The following is an 18,954-nucleotide window of genomic DNA, read 5'->3' on the forward strand; positions in this document are numbered from 1 at the left end:
TGAGCAACTACCATATACGTGTGACTGCTTGGTAACCCAAGTAAAGGTTAAGGGCAATGTCTATTCTCCCAATAAAAGACGCACAGTAAAGGTGAACAATATAAACTTTAAGGGGTGGAGATGAGATAGAGAGAAGTCTATTTATAATATTTATTTCTTTTTTGAGAGATTGGTGTTGTTGTTTAGTCGCTCAGTCATGTCTGACTCTTTTGCAACCCCATGGACTGTAGCTCACCAGGCTCCTCTGTCCGTGGGATTCTCCAGGCAAGAATACTGAAATGGGTTGCCATTTCCTCTTCCAGGGGATCTTCCTGACCCAGGGATCAAACCCATGTCTCCTGTCTGGCAGGCGAATTCTTTGCCACTGAGCCACCAGGGAAGACCTTATTGAGAGATAAATATTTTAAATCTTCTTTATATAAAATATTAATTTGGAAAGAATGCTTTTGTTCAGTCTAAATTTCAAGAAACTACTTGGTTCAAATTCTTTGCACATGACTTTGACATCAGTGTCACCATCATCTGGTGGGACGGCAGGGGGAAGACTTTTTGGTTTTCCAGAGCACACCTTAACCACAGGGACCAAGATGTTAAACACAGCTCTGTTGGATCCACATGTCAGGTGACCACGGGCCACTGTTCCCTCCGCAGGTACCATCTGCAGAGCATTTGGACAGCTGGGGTTTCATTTGCAGGCGTGCATTTTTTATTTGCACAGCACTGCCACTTATTTGAGCACTCTGAAAGTGACCTTTAAAAGGCCTGTTGGCAACACCCTCTCTTTGTGACCTTCCCTTTGGGACACTTGCAGTCACAAAATACTGTTTGCATTGCACTGTTTTATATGAGTAAACTTTTCTAGACTCCTTTTATAATAATACTGACCTCTATATACATCCCAAACTCACATGGACTGGGGGTATATGAAACTAATGTACCCTTCCTAAGGGTACATTAAACAGGACCTCAAGTTTAAAAAAAAAAAAATAGCTGACTGAGAGAGCAGCCATAATATGAGAAATCAGCGACTCAAACACAAGGCCACCTTATGTTCAAGCATATGTGACAAATCAGGGGTGCTGGGGAACAGTCTTCCCAGAGGTGGAGACTTTAACCTGACCTTGAAGTACAAGAACCCTTTGGGATGGACCAGGCACTCCAGGCAGAAGGCACCACAGCTGAACTTGGTGTGGGGAGGTGTCTCTCCCAGATACCCACCTTTCATTCACACAGCTCCAGCCAGCTTTACTCGGAAGTTTGAGGCACCTATTCTCCACTCTCTGAGGCTCAATCTGCCTGTCTGAGAAGTGGGGGTAATAACATATTTCATAAAGTCACAAGGGAAACAAGAGCATGGAAAATAGTGTCGGAAAAAAAACTGGGTTGAAATTAGGTTTTCTTTGGCAAATCATTGCACCTCCTAAGCCTCCGTGTTTTGATCTGAAAAATGGAGCCCTGTCCTGTGAGGACAGGGGTTAGCAGGCTTCATGCCCTACTGAGTGTGATCTGGGTTCCCCTACTGGAGAGGTGGGGTGAATGAATGAATGAGGAATGCCTGTTACTCCTTCTGCCAGAGACGCTGTCCCCCACTCTTCCCATGCTGATTCTTTGCTGTTCCTCAGATGGAGTTGGCCTGCTCCCAGGTTCTCCCTAAGCCCCACAGAGTCACCCCATCAGTCTTGTTTTATTTCCGTCCTGGCTTTGATCCTTGTATTATCTGATCCTAATTGCTTGTTATTGCTGTCTTCACTACTAGCATGCATTGTCTGTATCTACAGTGCCCAGCGCAGCGCATGGCACCTAGGATGTGCTCAATAAATATTTTAATTAATGATTTATAGGTTCCCTCCTCCCAATCTTTGGACACTGCCTAGGTTTCTCCCACTTGTAGGTGCAAGATCTCACCCCCACCTGTCACCCTGGTTGGACTGTTTAAGCTCTTTACACTGTCCAAGGTGACCTTGTGCTCCGTGTTTGCGTTCCGGACCCTTCGCACGCCCGCACCCTCTCACAGAAGCTCTGCGGGCGAGAGGCTGGCCCCCTGTGGCCCAGAGCCTGGCACGCATTAGGCCTTCTCAAAATGTTGGCGTTAATGACTGAAAGGCCAGCAGGCTGACGAGCCTGACACCCTCAAGGGCACCCAACCGCCCATCGCGCCTTCCTGACCCGGGCGCGGGAGCGGCGAGAGCGGGATGCTCGGCGGTTCCCCTCCCGCCTCCCGGAGCAAACTTTCAAAAGATGCGGCAGCCGCGGCCCCGCCCCTCCCGGCGTGGTTGGAGGCGGCGGGAGGCGGGGGCGGAGCCGGCGGGCCCGGGCCGGTGGCTCCGCCTCCTCCTGCTGCTGCCGCTTCCCTCTCGGCACCCGCCCCAGCTGCAGCCCGCCGGCTCGCCGGTGCAGCCGCGATGCCCCGGAGCCAGACCCCGGCCCGGGTCCCCGGCCCAGCACGTAATTAGCCTCCCTGCGTCCCGAGGGCGCCGGCGCCACCGCCAACGCCGCGCCCCGACGCAGCGATGGGCAACACGGTGCACAGGACCCTTCCAGGTACGCTGGGAAGCCCTGCCCGGGAGGCAGGCGCTGGGGTTCTCCTCTCCTCGGGGGACCCTCTGGGTGACTTCCGGAGAGCCACCCCACCCCCACTTCCCTTAGTGCTCTCGGCGGGCGCCGTGGGCTAGAGTCTCCAGTGCCTCCCGACTCCCGGCTCAGCGCGCGCGGAGCGGCTGGGCTTTGCGCTCCGGGAGGGCGGGTACAGCGTCCTGGTTACCTTGGGGACCCCCGTGCTCCTTCTCCCGGCTTTGGCTAGATGCGCGAAGGGGCCGTTGCGGCGATGCTGCGCGCCCCGCGTTGCCTTTGTTCCAGCCGGGGGGCGTTGATGAAGGAGCCCGGGGCGCTCCGGGGCGTGAATGGAGCCAGGCTTCTCAGAGCTTCCGACGGCCAGAAGCCGCCGGTTGTGCCGAGACTGCAGCGGCTGAGAGTGGGGGCGGGGGGTGCTCGCAGGGGTACCTCAGTTAGCAGCCGCTCAACGCCCCCGCGGCACATGCTGCTTGGTTTGGCCACGTTCCCACGCGCACCCCGGCTGCGCCCCCCTCTGGTGTCCGCTCAGCTGGGGGCTCTCTAGACCCCTCGCAGCCGCCGCTGCTGAGCGCATCGCCCCGTAATTAATACAACCCCAGAATTTTCAGGGCCAGAGTAGGGGGATTCAGAGCTGGGAAAAGGTGGGCGTGGGCTGGCGAAGGCTTTGCTAGAAAATACCTGGTAACTGTAGGGATAGATCAGCGCTGCTCAGAGGCTTGGAGGCTCAGTGCCCAGTATGCAAAGAAGCTTCGCGGTAAAGGTGTGTATCCCAGTTTTATATTGAAGAAATTGAGGCTCTGTGGAGGGGAAATGACACACCCAAGGTCATGTTGCTAGTGTTGGGGGGGGGGACGCGTTGAGATTGGGATCTGTGTCTGTCTGCCTACCCTCCTCCCCGCCCCCAAATCTTTAGAATAAATCTTTATTCTGCCTTAAGGCTGGGCGTTTGTAGCATCCTGGGAAGAAGGTGAGGGTCACACATGTGAGGTTTTAGGAGGAAAGGAAGGTATCACCCCATTTCTGCTCTTTGTTTTTTCCTCTGGGAGGGACTGAAATGCATGGTGCTGACTCCTGCATTCCCAAAGCTGGCTTATAGAAGAGGAGCCTCTCCTTCTGCTTATAAGTCCCTGCCTGGGTAGCTTTCAGGCCAATGCACACAGAATTCACCGATTCTCAGGGAGGTGAAGTTGCCAGCAGAGGGTCACCAGCTAGTCAGTGACAGAGGTGGGATTGGAATCCAGGTCTTCTTACCTGAGTGTGGCCACGCCCCCTATGGCCAGGGCTATGGTGCTGATGGGGATGGAGAGGACCCACCCACCCAGTTTGGAGGTGTCCAGGGATGTTGGCAAGTAGAACAGCAGATGTCCTCCCAGCAACAAAGATAGGAGCCCCCTTTGTGGGATTTCTTAATTAAGAAACATTTATGCTCTTCTGGTAAAAAAGCCATTCTGCCACCTGTGGGTCGGCTTTGGGGTAGATGAAGGGACAGTAGCCTGCTGGGCAGGCTAAATATAGCTGGATATTTATGAAGTCTCTATCCCACTCAGCCCTCTCTCTGTGGACTGGGCCACCCCGGGGCTGGGAACCTGGGGTTAAGGTTGGTTACTCGCAGCAGTAGCTAAGCGTGAAAAATTCAGACTCCACTGGGACTGAAGCCTGCACTGGGTTTAAAACTGGAATTCCTGCGCCACATCAGGCTGCAGGTGCCAAGAACATGAAGAATCATTTATTGTTTTCTGACCTGCCCGTAATTAGTTTCTCACACACTCTGTGCCGTTTTTTACACCTCTGTGCTCAGTACCTGATACGCTCCACACCCAGAATATCCTTTCATTGTCTAGTCTATCTTTCAAAACCCAGCTCACCTCCTCCAGGAAGCCTTCCCTGACCACCCTCGCCCAATCCCATCCTTTACTCTGCCACCTCAATACCTTCTTGTCTCTGCATGTTCATTGGACCACTTTGCTTTGTCATCACCCACCTCCATGACTCTCCTTGGGGCTACCTGAGGACAGAGCCCATGTCTTGATCATCTTATATCCCTGGTTGCCCAGGGCAGAACCGGGCTCGGTGGGGCCCCAAAGCTGGTGGTGGAGCTCACATGTTGCCTGCATCTTAGCCAGAAAGAGCCCATGGCTCAGCATTGCCCTGTAGAAATCCTTGTGCTTTCATTCTCAAGAAAAGGACACATGCGTGGGGTTCTTTCTATGGGACTTGAAATAGAGAGCTGGCATTTGCCGAGCACCTGGATTCCATGCCAGGCTTCCTGCATATGTGGCTTTATTTACATGCCAAGCACGCTTCTCCTTAAGGCTCCTGCACTTGCCGATCCCTCTGCCTGGAACATTCTTCCCCCAGACCTCCACATGGTGTCTGCTCCAGGAAGCTCTTGTCGTTGCCCCTGCCCCCAGCACTCCCCACTCCCTCCCCCTGCTGTGGGTTTCTTCTTAGCGTGGATCACCACGTGCTGCATGGTCTGTGTAGTTAGCTGTTTATTGTCTGTCTCCCCCAGGAGGATTTTGCCCATTTTGTTCACTGCCATATATTCAGCATCTGCAGCAGTGGGTAGGACATAATGGATGTTCGGTAAATATTTGTTGAATGAATGAATGAACTGAGTTCTCACAACAACCCTGTAAAGTGGGCATTATCATCTCCATCTTACAGATAAGGAAACCAAGGCTCAGAGAGGTAAAATGACTCATTCCCCTTCACATGGCTTATCCAATTGGCAGAATCAGGATTGAAATCCAGGTTTATTTAGCTCCAAAGTCCTGCAGTCTTCCCATGACATGCAGTAGCCTCCCAACTGATGGTTCAGATACCATTTATTGAATACACCTGCTGTGCTATTGCATATGATAAGGAATGCCCCCCCAAAAGGAATGTCTTTTGTCACCGACTGAGGGGCAGCACCGTGGTGGCCCCTTGCAATGCCCTGTAAATAAGCATTAAGGGTCGGCGTGGGAACTCGTGTTTGCTATTCTCTTACTGCAGTACCCATTCCCTTTCTGGTTTCACTTCAGCCCTGCAAAATAAGTTGTCGTTCTCTTCCATTTCACAGACGAGGAGACTGAGGCCCAGAGAGGTTGCGACACCTGCCCCAACTCACACAGTCAGGCAGTGGCAAAGCTGGGCTTAGCAGACCCAGGGCTCTCTTTTAATACCACCACATGGCTTTTTTTTTTTCCCCCTGCACTCCTTTAGCCTTAATCTGGGTTTTGCAAAGGAAAAAAATGAAACGTGTACGCAGGGCAGGGGAGGGGAGAGCAGAATTCCACAGGGAGGGAGGGAGGGGAGGCACCCGCCACCTTCTCCGCCAGCACCTTCCCGTCCCTTCCCTCCATGCACCCCTGGGGCTCACTCTGGGATTCGCTGGTAGTTCTGGTTGGAGAAGAGGCTGAATTCAAGCTGCTGGTTGGGTTTAATCATTAAGCCGGTCCATGCTTGACCGAGTCCACAGCCCTCTCTAGTGTCACGTCAGTGAGCGGTGTCCTGAAGCTCCCGGGTACGGGAAGTGTGCTGAACCTGCTCTGTGCCCTGAGTCAGGGGCTTTACCCACATCACCTATTTCAGATCCTCCTAACACCCTTTAGAGGGTCTATATTTATCCCCATCTTACAGGGAGGCAGATGGAGGCTTGGAGACATAAAGGATAAAGGCACGCCAGTGTTAAGGGGGAGACCCAGTCTTCCTAGCCCGGATGTCAATCTGCAGATGCTGCATCCAGACCAGAAGCACCTGCTGCTCCAGGGCTACTCTGGGGCCCTCCCTGCCCAGCCTCTTTCTCTATTTGACCTGGATCCAGAGCCATGTGGGTGTTAGGCCTACTGGGCCGACGTGGGTCAGGTCTTCTGCCCTCTGGCAGAGGGGGCCATTGCTCCGAGGACCCAGCAGCCGCTCTTCTCCCTAGACCTGGACTGTGTCAGCTCCGGGAGGACAGCAGCCTTTGTCGTTCTCCTTACTGCCATCACGGTGGCTGCACGCATGACCCAACCAGTGCCGTCCCTCTCTCTGCACCTCTCCCCCTGCCTCACCCAGTCACAGCATGAAGTCCAGTTGGGCCTGCCTGCCTCGTCTGGCCCCGTCTGCCTCCCTCCCACAGGTCTTGAATCACTTTTGTGGCCCCCCATCTGAGGCCTGACCCTGAGCCTCTCCAAGTGACAGTGCTCCCTCCGACAGCCCTGCACCCTGCCAGGCTGTCAGCACGCCACAGGGACCCTGACCAGTCGAGGCTCCTTGGTGCTGGCCCACGGGGATGCAGGGGCCGGGGCAGGGTAGAGTGGAGAGCAGTCTTGCCCATCCCTGGAAGTGAGAAAGAGGGACGGGTCTGCCCAGTGCATAGGAGACGTGCAGAAGTTGCCGGGGAGAATCTGGAGCCAACAGATTCAAAAGGCCTCCCTCTGTTTGTACCCTCTTTCTGATCCCGCTTCTTCTCCTTTCCTCTCTGTCTCCCCTGGCAGGAAAGGAGGGCGCCCTGGGGTGATGGGGGCAGGGAAGGCTTCCTGGAGGAGGCGGCATCTGAAGGAAAGTCCCACTGAACATCTGCCTCCCGCCACTCAAATGTCTTCTTTTTCTGTCTGCCTTCAGGGTCTTCCATGGCTCGGTTGCCCTAAAGCCACCCTGATCTCTGCTTAAGTGCCGTGCACCCAGGCTGGGGTGACCCTGGGGTGTGCTCTGCTCTGCACTTGCCTGAGTGTGCATCTTCGTTCATTTATCTGACATCTGCTGGGCACATCTTGTGTACTAGCCCTGGGGTTCAGTCATGAATGAATGGACAGCCACTGGCACGCCCCTCCCCCCGCCCCGAGAACCGGCCACTGGTGGAAGAAGGATGGAATGCTCTAGTATTCCACAACAGTCACGTGGTTGGTTATGTCACTGCAGAGCATGAGGTTCTGTTACCCTGTGCCTCAGAGAGGGAGGGGCTGGCACCTAAACAAGGCCTGGCCACCAGATCAAGTGGCCTATCTACCGTGGATCGTGTGAGACCAGCTTTTAAAAAAACCTTTAATGACACGAAAGTGACAGGTTAGTCGCTCAGTCATGCCCCACTCTTTGCGACCCCAGCGACTGTAGCCCACCAGGCTCCTCTGTCCATGGGATCCTCCAGGCAAGAATACTGGAGTGGGCTGCCATTCCCTTCTCCAGGGGATCTTCCTAACCCAGGGATCAAACCCAGGGTCTCCTGCATTTGACAGCAGATTACCGCTGAGCCACCAGGGAAGCCCTTTAATGACATAGACTAGGATAAAAAGTAAAATATCGAGTGTAGGAAGTATTCTTTTCTCAGAAACTTTTGCTTCCAGTGTGTGTGTCTTGTGTTGCGTGTTACAGTGTCAAATGCATTTCTGTCTGGGGGTGGCAGCGGTTAAGGGCTGTGATGAGCTTGCTCTGTGGCCGACAGCAGCGGGAGGTCTGGTGTCCCGGTCTAGACACATCTCGTCGTCAGACTGCCTGGGTCCATCTCAGCGTGACCATTTCCTAGGGCAGTGATGGTGGGCAAGGACTCCCCTCTGTGCCTCGGTTTCCTCAGGTGAAGTGGGGGTGCACAGCTCCCTCACGGTGGGCGGGGGAACAGCATAGAGCAGGCAGAGGCTTTAGCACGATGCCCAGGGCGGCCGCTGTCGCGGTTACTGTTGCCCCCATGGAAAGGCGAGCCCTCAGGCCTGCTCCTGGGGCCCCTAGAGGGGGTGACTGACAAGTGCCCTTCACTTCCTGCCTTGAAAAACCTGCCCCAGGTGACCACAAGCCTCAAGCCAAAGGGCTGGACTGGGAGGCCTCCCTTTCATAGCATGGACAGCAGCTCCCCACGGTTCCTTGAGCCCTGTCCAAGACATCTCATTTCTGATGAGAAGAATCTGCATGGCAGGTTGCATTTTGCAGTTTGCATTGGCCCCCCAGAGCACCAGGTCTAGTGGGAGAGACTAACAAGAACAGGGCAGTTATGATAAGTTGGGGAGGGGAGCCCAGGGGCTGGGAAGAGAAGCAGGGAAGGCTTCCTGGAGGAGGTGCTGTCCAGCTGAGACCAGAAAGCAAAGAAGTTAGCCACAAGGGAATGGGAAAGGCTGTTCAAGGCAGAGGATTAGATGTGCAAAGGCCCAAGGGGAGGGAGAACTGGGCGTGTAGACGGGGAGATGCAGAGTTCTGGGGGTCCCAGTGCAAGTGGGGGTGACAATATGAAGTCAGAGTGGTGGGTGGAGATCAGGTCAGAGGAAGAGGGGTTTCTGGCCTGCAGTCAGGAGACTCAGCTTCTCAGATGCCACACTGCCCACTGGGATGAAGCGCTGTGTCTGCTGGGCTGGGCCACAAAGGCTGCTCAGGATAGGCTGTTTAATCTTCTCCGTGGACAAAAAGAGTCAGCTCTCTCCTCTTTTGGACCAAAGGGCTCTCTGTACTTGGTGGTGCTCTATCAGGGCTGAAAATAGCCCAGAGGCCAGGTGTGTGGCAGGAGCTTAAAGCAGAGAGAGAAGAGGAAGGGGGCCAACGTGCCGTCCGTCCGTTGTGAGCACCCGCCTGGGGGGTGAAGCCAAATGGTCAGCACCGTAGCACGCCTGCCCCGTGCCAGGCCCTTGCTCTGTTCCATCCCTTTAAACCGTCAGGACGCGTCTTCCAGAAGTTGGCTCCCACGTCACAGATGAGGACACTGAGCTCAGAAGGATCCTGAGAACTGTCGTGGCCTAGGTGGCAAGGAAGAAGCAGAGCAGAATTTGATCCCAAGCCTGCCTGACCCCAAAGCCCCTTCCCCACCACTGTGGGACACTGCCCCCGGGGGCCCTTGTCCTCACCCTGAGCTCCTGAACCCCCCTCCCCACAGGCTGTCCTTCCCGCAGGCACGCCTTCTTACTTTCTCTGTCCTGGGGAGGTGAAGCACCTCTGTCCCCAGCAGCCAGAGTGAAACTGCCTATAGAAAAGCTCCATCCCCCAGCCCCACCCGCCTCACCCAGGGCCTGGAGACTCTAACTCTTAAGGTGGAGGTGGGCTCTGGGAGTCTTGCTCTGGAGGAGAAGGGGTGACCTGGAGCTCTGCACCCCTTCCTGGTCCCGTCTGCCTGATAAAAGCTGGCCTGTGCTCGGTCACCCCCAGCCCCACTGACAGGCGTCACTGCTGCCCACATGCTTCCCACTGATGGGGCTCGCAGCCGCATCTCACTCAAGCCACAGGCAGCCCCGACCGGTCCCTCAGCAAGGGCATGGGGCCCGAGCGAGAGCACTTCGTCAGCCTGCACCCAGGTTTTCCTGCAGGCCAGGAGAATCCTGTCCCCATGCTGCACTGTCATTATTAGCAGAGCTGGTGACAGCATGGGCCGGTGCCTCCATCCCTGGGTCTGGGCCTTATTATCCAGACAGATGCCTTGGCCTCTCTTTGCCTCGATTCCCTTTTCTGCAGAAAGGAGATAATGATGTTACGTCTCAGGCCTGCAAAGTGTCTGACAGAGAGTGAGTGCTCAGGGGGGCACCTGTTATGATTGTGTAGTCACTAGGCAAGCAAGCCCCTGCTCCCCGCTGAGCCCGACGCTCCCAAGGGAGACAGACACAAAAGAATAATAATAACCACTAGCTTGTATCACTCAGTCGGTCTGTGCCAGACACTGTTCTCAGCAGGCGCCTGCATTTAGCCCTCAGGACAAGCCCTGTGAGACAGCTACTATTTTTACTCCCATATAACTGTTGAGAGAACAGAGAGGGAAAGTGACTTGCCTAAGGGCTCACAGCTCAAGCAGTCCAACGTGATTCCGACTAGAAGGAAGGGATGTTGATGTTGGATGGATGACTGCCACGTTGGGACAGGGGGTCAGGTGGGGGGCATTTCACATGTGCCCTGGAAACCTTCATAGTGTTAAAACTGTGAGCGTTTATATTTGTCTGGCAGTTTTCTTTTTAGTTGCTCATCAACTTCTGTAGTTGTTTGTCTCACATCCTACATGTCTCAGATCCATGAGGCAGGGGAGTAGACTTGATAGGGAAGGGCCCTGTGGACCAAACATAGACATGGCCAGACCTGTGTGGACATCAGTGAGATTTCAGCTCGGTCAAAGGAAGTACTTCCTAACTGTGGAGGCTGTCTGGAAGTCGAGGGAGGGCAGGGGAGGCAGTATCCTTTGCTGGAGTGGCACTGGTGTTTAGCCCAACTGGGACTTGACATGGACGTGGCAGATACAACTGGAGCATCACACGGGTCTGGGATAAACTGTCTGCGAAGGCGCCTTTTGACCCTGGGGTCTCCAGTGCTCATCTGCTGAACGCATGGAGGGCCCTTCACAACCTCTCGCTTATGTAATCCCCCTGCCAGTTCTGCACATTGGGAGGTTTTAGGCCCATTTTATAGATCAGGAAGCTGAGGCAACCTGCCCCCTTCTGGGTCTGTACCTTCCCCCACGACCTGCCAGCCTCGGCACTTTCCCACACTTAGCAGCAGGTACTTCTGAGTACTGGCCATTCTTGGATGTCAGTCCCTTCCCCTTCATTCTCCTTTTTACTGGGACTCAGGGCAGCCTCTCATCTCATGCTGGACAGCGGGGAGAAAATTCTTTAATGAGTAAGCTGTTCGGGGGTGTGGGTGGGGTAGGAGAGTCGGGTCAGCACGGGCAGTTGGCAGAATGCCCACAGCTATTAAAACATGTGTTCTGTTTACATCCTCAACACTACACATTGTTTATATCATAATTATGTCCCACAGACACAGGTTTTCTTTCCTTTTCTCCAAGGACAATGGATTTATGAGCTGGGTGGGCACCCGCGTGCCCTGGGTCTCCAAGCCGGGTTTGCTTGGTAACTTTCCACCCCACAGGGGCAGATCCTTACCCTCAGAAGACATTCCCTTCCCCCTTAAGACTCTGGGTACTTCAAGGGCAGGACACGGGACAGCAGAATTTCCCGTCTCTGGGGATGGTGCGGTCCCTCATCCCTGCAGACAGGTCTCTCAAGGACTCTGTTCCCAGGACTAGAGAATGCTCGGAATCACCATGTCCCACCTCCCATCTGACAGATCAGAACACTGAGGCCCAGAGCCTTACAAAGGGTCACAGAGAGATTGCAGATGGGGTCTTTGGCTGGAATCCCTAAGAGAGGGGGTAGAAAGAACACTGGTTTTGGAGGCAGTCTTGTGTTCAAATCTCAGTTCTATATCTAAGCTGTGTGATCCTGGGCAAGTCACTCCCCCTCTCTGAACCTTGCTTTCCCATCTCTAAGATGGGGAGAATGATGATGCTTCCCTTATGGGATTTTGATGAGGAATAAATAGGAGGCTCCATGAGAAGTCTGAGCCGATATAAGATGGGGACTCCATAAGTGGACTTCAAATTCTTTGAAGGCAAGGAATCTGTGCTCCTGAAGCTGATGAAGCAGAGAGGAGCAATAGGACCCAACAGTGGTGGGTCGCACTCCCAAGGCCCTGTGATGAGTCCAAGAGTACTCCCTGGCTGGCTGGGGAAGCAAGTCCACATAGTGTCAAGAGTGTGCATGGCTTTGGATCCAGATCTGTCAAATCCTGACCCAGCTGTTTGCCTGTACCATGACCCTGGGCCAACCCCTCCCCATCCAGACCTAATGTTCTCATCTAAGAAATAGGTCCATAGGGATGTAGAGAGGCCCCAGTGAGCCAACAACTCTAGGATCATCAGACCTGAGGATGTATGAAATGGAGATTCTTATCAGGACTCCTGAGTGTGCGTTTCCAACATTTATCCTTTACCCATTGGGTCAGAGGGCAGAAGCCCATGCAGACTTCCTGCAGGCGTCCTCAGTCTACACTCACAGATCTGGGGGGAGATGAAAGAGAAACCTGGATCTTTGGAGAAAGAAGGAGAGTGGAAGGGGCACCTTTGAGGCACTTCTCTGTGGGCCTCAGAGCCATCATGGCAGGGAAGGACTCGAAAGCTGAGGACCCAGGCATTGTGCTGTTCCTTCCCTGTGGGGATAACATCTACCCTTTGCCTGGAGCACGCATAGCATCTTCTTCGTAGCCGCGGGAGAAGGCTGGTATGTGTTCTGACGCTAACTGCACCACTTCCTGGCCGTGTGGCCTTGGGCCACTCTCCCAGCCTCTCTGAGCCGTCCTTCCTCAGCGGCAGTAGGTCTGGTAGCGGTCACCTCCTTCAGCGCTGTCAGGAGGATCACAGGAAATCTGGTGGGCAGAGGACCAGCCCGGGCTCCACATGGCCCAGGGAGGTTTCCCTCTCTGGTCATGCCCACCTCCAGTCCTCTTTTCTGACCTTGGGGCCATTAGGCACTGGGGCTCCATCCCACTGCTATAATCTGCTTTCTTTTTTTAGATGCTGCTGATTGTTCATCCCAAGTTCTGCCATCCCCTGACCTTTGAGTTGCTCAAAACAGGCTGATTGATGACAAGCAACACCACCCCTGCCCCCCACCCACCCCCCGCTGCCCGAGACCAAGCCGGGCCTCACTCCACCTTTGTCTCTTATACATAGCCAATTTTTTTTTTCTTGCAGTTCAGGGGATAAGTGAGAAACCTTGGGGGAGAAATGAGGCATTAAAACAGGAAGGATGCAACCTCCAGGGTCAGACAGGACCAGATTCAAAAACAGGCACTACCCTCACAGTCTGGGTGGCCTCTGGCCAGGATGTCTGCCTCTCTGGGCCTCAGTTTCCTCTTGAGGAAGCTGCCTGGCAGGGTGAGGCCGTGAATGAATGGGCTGCATGGTTCGCCCCTGGCATACACTGGGAGTGCCGCAGGGGTAGGCTACCACCACTCAGGGCCAGCAAATGCTACCCAGCCCTCAGGCTCATGAAGAGCGTTTGCTCAGCTCCAGGAGCCAGAACAGTGAAGTTCTAGGAGAGCTTCCAGCTGCATTTGATCCTGAAATGTAGGGCCAGTGGATCTGTTGTTTCAAAGTTGGGACCTGGTTCCTGCAGATTCCAGCCTAGGGCTAAGGCGAGGAGTGAACAGTCAGGCTTCTGGGCCCCACCCAGGCTGGGGGAGTGGCTGCCCTTGGGAAAGAGAAGGAGCATGCTGGCCAATCAGCTGGCTTATCAGCAGGTGGCTGCCAGAAGCTGCCTGGAGGAGAAGCAGGTGCCGAGGGCAGGACTGTGCCAGCCGTTGGAAGCAGTGTTTGAAAACTGGCCTGGATTCCCCATTCCCGCCGTCCCAGGTCATTCTGATAGGCAGGGAAGAGAGGAAAGGACAGTTTCTATGGGAGGGCCCAGGACTTGAATCTCATTCTTCAGAGAGATGGATCCTCAGGGATTCCTTCCTTGCTTCCAACCCTTCAGTGGCCCCCAGAGTCTTCTTGAGGACCTAACCTCCCCTGCTCAGCCTTTAAGACACTTTGTGATGGAGCCCTTGACTTCCTCTCCTCTGCCTTCTACACTCTGTTCCCTGTCCTTCCCCAAGTGCACTCAGCTTGTTCTCTCCTCCAGGCCCTTGTCTGTGCTGTTCCCTCAGCCTGAAACACAGTTCCCCATCCTTTTTCACCCCCCGGAGCGGCCCCTCTGAGAAGCTTGGCTCCAGCCCGCGGTGCTGAATCCCTCAGGACATCATGGTGTCTGTGTCCATCCCCCCGCTGGTCTCAGCTCTGCGTGAGCTGTCAGTGCGTGTGCGTGTGCGCCTGCAGCCCTGGCCTGGAGCAGATGCTTTGTGAATGTCAGATGCAGGAGGAAGTGATGTCCTCGAGAAAGAATGAGGGTGCATCCCCCCACCCTCCCCCACAGCAGGGGGCCCTGACCCTGAGAGCCGGTGCTTCTGAAGTTGGAGTTTCCTGGGCCCCTTTATCAAGACGAGACCTCAACCGAGGGGTCCAGAAGAGGGTCAGAGCCAGCTTGGGAATCCCGACTCTGCTGAACAGACTTGGGGCGGGGGATGACCTCACCCCCTGGGAACTCAGTGCATCGGAGCCCACTTGAGCCAAGAGGGCTGCCGCTTAGACCTGGAAGGAGCGGCCTTTTCTCCCAACGAGCCGTGTCGCGTGACCTCCAGCCCCCCTCCCGGGCCTCCCCGCAGCTGTTGACAGGAGTGTCAGGCCGCGGCGCTGCACTGACCGGGTTCTGTTTGCAAAGAACAGGAGCGGGGAGGAGCTGCGTGGTGGTTCCCAGTGTGGGCTGGCCCCTTTCCACCCTGAGTGCTGGCCGACCAGGCCTCTGACACAGAACAAAGTCCCATCAGGCTGGCGTCTGTCTCCTGGGTGCATGTCACTGCTCTTTTTGGCAGAGGTGAGGGAGGCGTGGTTGTTTTCTTTCTAATCCACTTTCAAACCCACCAATAGAAAAGGTACTCTGTTGCCGGAGGAGACCGACATCCCTGCCCTGCTTTGGGTGACGGAAAGCCTGCCAATACCAGCCTTGCCTTTGCCTCGTTAGCGTGTGTGCACGCGTGTGTGCACGCGCACACACAGACACACACGTGCACCATGCTGCTTCCTCCCACTGTCACTTGAATCAGAGACTTCTTACGGAAGGGCCACCGTCTGAGGGCAGATGTGTGTGGGTTCGGGAAGCCCCAGACACTGTCCATCAAACTGTGTGTGTGGAGTGTGGGTGTGTTCCCGGGAAGAGAGGCTGGTACCGCGTTCATCACCCTTAGCAAGGCCTGGCCACCTTGGTGGGGCAGGGTGGAGGAAGGGTCCCCCGCCCCTGCCCGGTTCTGCTGCCCGGGTTTCCTCACCGGCAAAGTGAAGGCAGAACAGTCCCCCTGAAGGGTTGTGAGGCTGCCAGCTCTGCACAAAAAGGGCCGTGCGGGCGTGTGCCCAGGGCTCGGTAAAAGGCTAGTTAGAGCCTCTGTGAGAGGGAGGGGGCAGCATAGTTCTCAGGGTTGGCAATCTCCTTTCCCGGTGGAGTGGAAGCTGCTGAAAATCTCAGCCAGAATGCCATCTGCTGAATGCCAGCACGCTGGGGGCCTTCAGCTCGGCGTCCAGAGAAGCCAGAGCTGTGCTTCCTGCCATCCTCCTGGCGGTAAATGCCATCTCCTTGGACTCTTTTTAGATCAAAGGAAAGGCTGGGTTGGGCGATGAGCGGCATCGTTCAGAGGGTGGCACAGTGCGCATTTGGGATGCTGCTGGGGTGGCTTAAAAATAGGCCTCTGTCCTTGGACACAGGGAAAGTGACCCTGGGGTTTTCAAGAGGCCTTTCCTCGCCAAGGTTACCAGCCCGCCATGAGAGCAACGTTGCAGGATGTATTCTCCAGATACACAGACAGCCATCTCCCACCCAGGAGTAAACCTTTTCTCAATAAAGGAGCAAGAAAAGGTAGTAAAGGGAGGGAGCCAGTGTTAACTGAACACCTACTATGTGCCACACGCCGTGTCTGACTAGCTGGCCTCATTTGTCCTCACAGCAATCATGCAGGGTGGAGGTGACTCTTAACCGGTTTTCTAGGTCTGGTCGGGGGGCCCAGAGAAGTTAAGCATGTACCTCAAGATCACACAACTGCAAAATGACAAAAATCAGAATTTGAACCCTTGTCTGTCTGACTCTAAGCCTGTGCTCTTTTTAACCGCCTCTCAAATTGAGATTTAGGAGATAAACGTGTGGGAGAGATGGTGTGAGGGGCTTACCTAAGGGTCGGACCCCGATGTTCCCCATGAGGGAGGGAATGAGTGTGCTGGGACTCCCGCTGGGGGCTTCCCTGCTTTCACCACCCCTCCCTGCAGCCTGGGGGGTCTGTGTTCACGCACCATCAACAGGTGGTGACTTGCCCAAAGGCCCCTCAGGCTAGCAAGCAGCAAAGCAGGGGCTCACACCCAGAGCCCATGAAGGCTATTCTAGCACATGCGAGTAAACCGCAGAGCCAGCCCTGAAGGACCGGCCCAAGGAACAGCTCTGCTGTCCCCCTGCCTCCCGGAACAGCTAGCCCAAGGCTGGTAGTGCCAACACTTGTTTTTCCCAAACAGAGCCCCTTTCTCCCTAACTGCCCACAGCCGCTCATCTCCACCCCCCACATCTCTGCTCATACACTTTTGGGTTTTTTTATTGGCCATACCCCATGGCGTGCAGAACTTCCCCCAACCGGGCATCGAAGCTGCGAGCCCCACTGTGAAGTGCAGCGTCTCAACCACTAGACCGCCAGGGGAGACCTCTGCTCACACATTTCTGAGCTGGGGCTTTGCTTCCGTGACTAGATGCTGGAAAGCCCCGCCCTCTGTTCTTGGCAGGCTGGAGCCGCCTTTGGTTAATTCTGAGTGGTGGGCCAGGACGGTCCCCTCCCTCCTACACACAGGAAGGGACTGAGTGCAGAGATCTCCCCTTGGTTCCCACCACAGAGAAGTCTCCTCCCCCTGTCTTGTTCTTGGAGTCCCAGGACCCAGTTCTTGGCCAGAGAGCAAGGGGGCTCACCGGCCAGAGGCAGCACCCCCATGAGGCCAGCTGGGACTTGGCCTTGGTTGGGGGTAAAGGTCTGGTCCCTGGTGTGGGCTGGGGCCCCTTCCTAGCAGAAGGTTTTCTCACCAGTGAGAAGGGGGTCCGTCTGAATCTGGTCCTGGTGCCAGCAGCCGGGAAACTCTGCTCACAGACTCAACCATTTGGGGGAACAGCTGAAGTGACCCCAGGAGGGGAACAGTGGGGGACCTTTTGGCTCTCGGTGGAATATTCTGCAGCCGTGAAACAGCACGGTGAATGCTTGGGAGCCATGTGGGGAAATGCTTTTTATGTAGTGTTGAGTTAGAAAAGGCAGGAAGCAGAATTAAATGTGTTCTCTGATTGCAAGGAAATTAGAAAGGGTACTCAGTACTACTTCATGCTTAGTACTTCCACACTACACATGGAAGAAAGTCAGGCAAGAGGAAAGAGCACTGGTTTGGGGTCAGACTGAGCTGGGTTCACATCTCAATGCTGCTCCTTGGATCTGTAGGAAGTGTTTTTCTCCTGGAAAATGCAGATGAGAATCCTGTAGGTGAAGATTTGTTTTGAGAATTAACTACAACCATGTTATCAAAAGGCTTCCCTTGTAGCTCAGTTGGTAAAGAATTTTCCTGCAATGCAGGAGACCCAGATTCCATCCCTGGGTCAGGAAGATCCCGTGGAGGAGGGCATGGCAACCCATTCCAGTATTCTTGCCTGGAGAATCCCACGGACAGAGGAGCCTGGTGGGCTACAGTCCATGGGGTTGCAAGAGTCAGACACGACTGAGCTAACTAAACCACCACCATGTTATCAAAACGCTTCCCTGGTGACTCAGTGGTAAAGAATCCACCAGCCAATGCAGGAGATATGGGTCCAATCTTTGGGTCTGGGAGATCCCCTGGAGAAAAAAAATGGAAATCCACTCCAGTGTTCTTGCCTGGAAAATCCCATGTTCAGAGGAGCCTGACAGGCTACCTTCTATGGGGTCGCAAAGATAGGATAGGACTTAGCCACTCAACCACCACCGTGATAGCAAAAACATCCGGCTGCAGACATGTCACAAAGAGACAGCAGAGCCAGCCGTGCTCCTGTGGATGAGGGCCAGCCAGGGACGACGAAAAATGTGTAATGAGTTAAGGGGTGAGTGTGGGGAGATGGGGGAGTTTTCTCCTTCTTCCCAAGCTTTCTCTAGTATGGCTGCAATGTTTACTGCTGTAATTTAAATAATAAAGTTCAGGTTTTCTGTTGACATCCCCAGACTGGGATGTTCTACGAGGCCCCTGGGGTCCATGCCACAGTTTTCTGTTTCATGGAGAAGCTGCTTCCCCTAAGCTGACACGGGTATACAATTTAAAGATTGCTTCATGTTGTTCTTTTATTTTAAGCATTTTAAATTTGTGTAAATAACACATCCTCTTACAGACTTTTTCACTCTGGTTTTCTTTATCTCCCATCAGGACTCTGGCCTCAGAGGAGGCGGGGTGGATTAAAATAGTGTTTATTCCTCATTCCCTGAAGGAAGCTGGATCATATAATCAAAATTAAACAAATATGTAAACTTCCCTGGTTACTTGTCTGCCTTTTATCCTAACATATAGCTGGTTTAGCAGGAAACTTCCCCTTATCGTAACAAAGCAGTATTTCTCCCAACTCCAGCATCCAATGAAGTCGCCAGGCCTCTCTGAAGGAACATCTACTCAGGGTTCCCAAGCCAGTTTCGGAAAGAAACTCTCTGATGAAGAGATAAAGTCAGAAAAACAACGATGATGGGAGCCGAGATAAAAATAGTCAAATCAGGGGGGCCTGTGGTCTTTGGTGCTTTTGATCTGTGGTCCTATGTAACGCTTCCTGGAGAGTCTGCCCACCGCAGGGACCTTGGAGAGAGTCCGGTCTCTCGGACACTGGAGGACGCTGCCATCCAGAGTCAGGTGGCTGGCACAAGGCCGCGGTGAGCGTGGAGAACACAGGCTCTGCCGTCCTGGGCAGCCTCTCATGTCGGTTCACACTGGCAGTATTTCTCCCAGTCACTTGATCTTTGTCCCGCAGTATTGCTCTCCAGCAGGCCCTTGCACTCACCCTTGTGTTTCTG

At 54.4% G+C, this 18,954-nt stretch overlaps 1 protein-coding gene and 2 long non-coding RNA genes across 3 annotated transcripts in view; 2 read left to right on the forward strand and 1 right to left on the reverse strand.

The window, feature by feature from the left end:
• Positions 1–354: 354 nt before the first annotated feature.
• LOC122683600 lies at positions 355–2,895 on the reverse strand. The gene is made up of 3 exons (XR_006337787.1): positions 2,762–2,895; positions 1,219–1,300; positions 355–383 (listed from the first exon to the last, which is right to left on the reverse strand). It is a non-coding gene; the product is annotated as an uncharacterized LOC122683600 (long non-coding RNA).
• The window catches only part of NEURL1B (neuralized E3 ubiquitin protein ligase 1B), a 44,437-nt gene continuing 27,835 nt past the window's right edge, over positions 2,353–18,954 (forward strand). Inside the window, exon 1 of the mRNA XM_043887320.1 lies at positions 2,353–2,541. Within this exon, the coding sequence (XP_043743255.1) occupies positions 2,511–2,541 (31 nt within the window). The 5' untranslated portion in view covers positions 2,353–2,510. The remainder of the gene's footprint in view (positions 2,542–18,954) is intronic.
• On the forward strand, positions 3,996–17,527 carry LOC122683599. The gene is made up of 3 exons (XR_006337786.1): positions 3,996–4,005; positions 12,049–12,052; positions 13,473–17,527. It is a non-coding gene; the product is annotated as an uncharacterized LOC122683599 (long non-coding RNA).

The sequence above is a fragment of the Cervus elaphus genome, chromosome 25, assembly GCF_910594005.1.
Source record: "Cervus elaphus chromosome 25, mCerEla1.1, whole genome shotgun sequence".
NCBI lineage: Eukaryota > Metazoa > Chordata > Mammalia > Artiodactyla > Cervidae > Cervus > Cervus elaphus.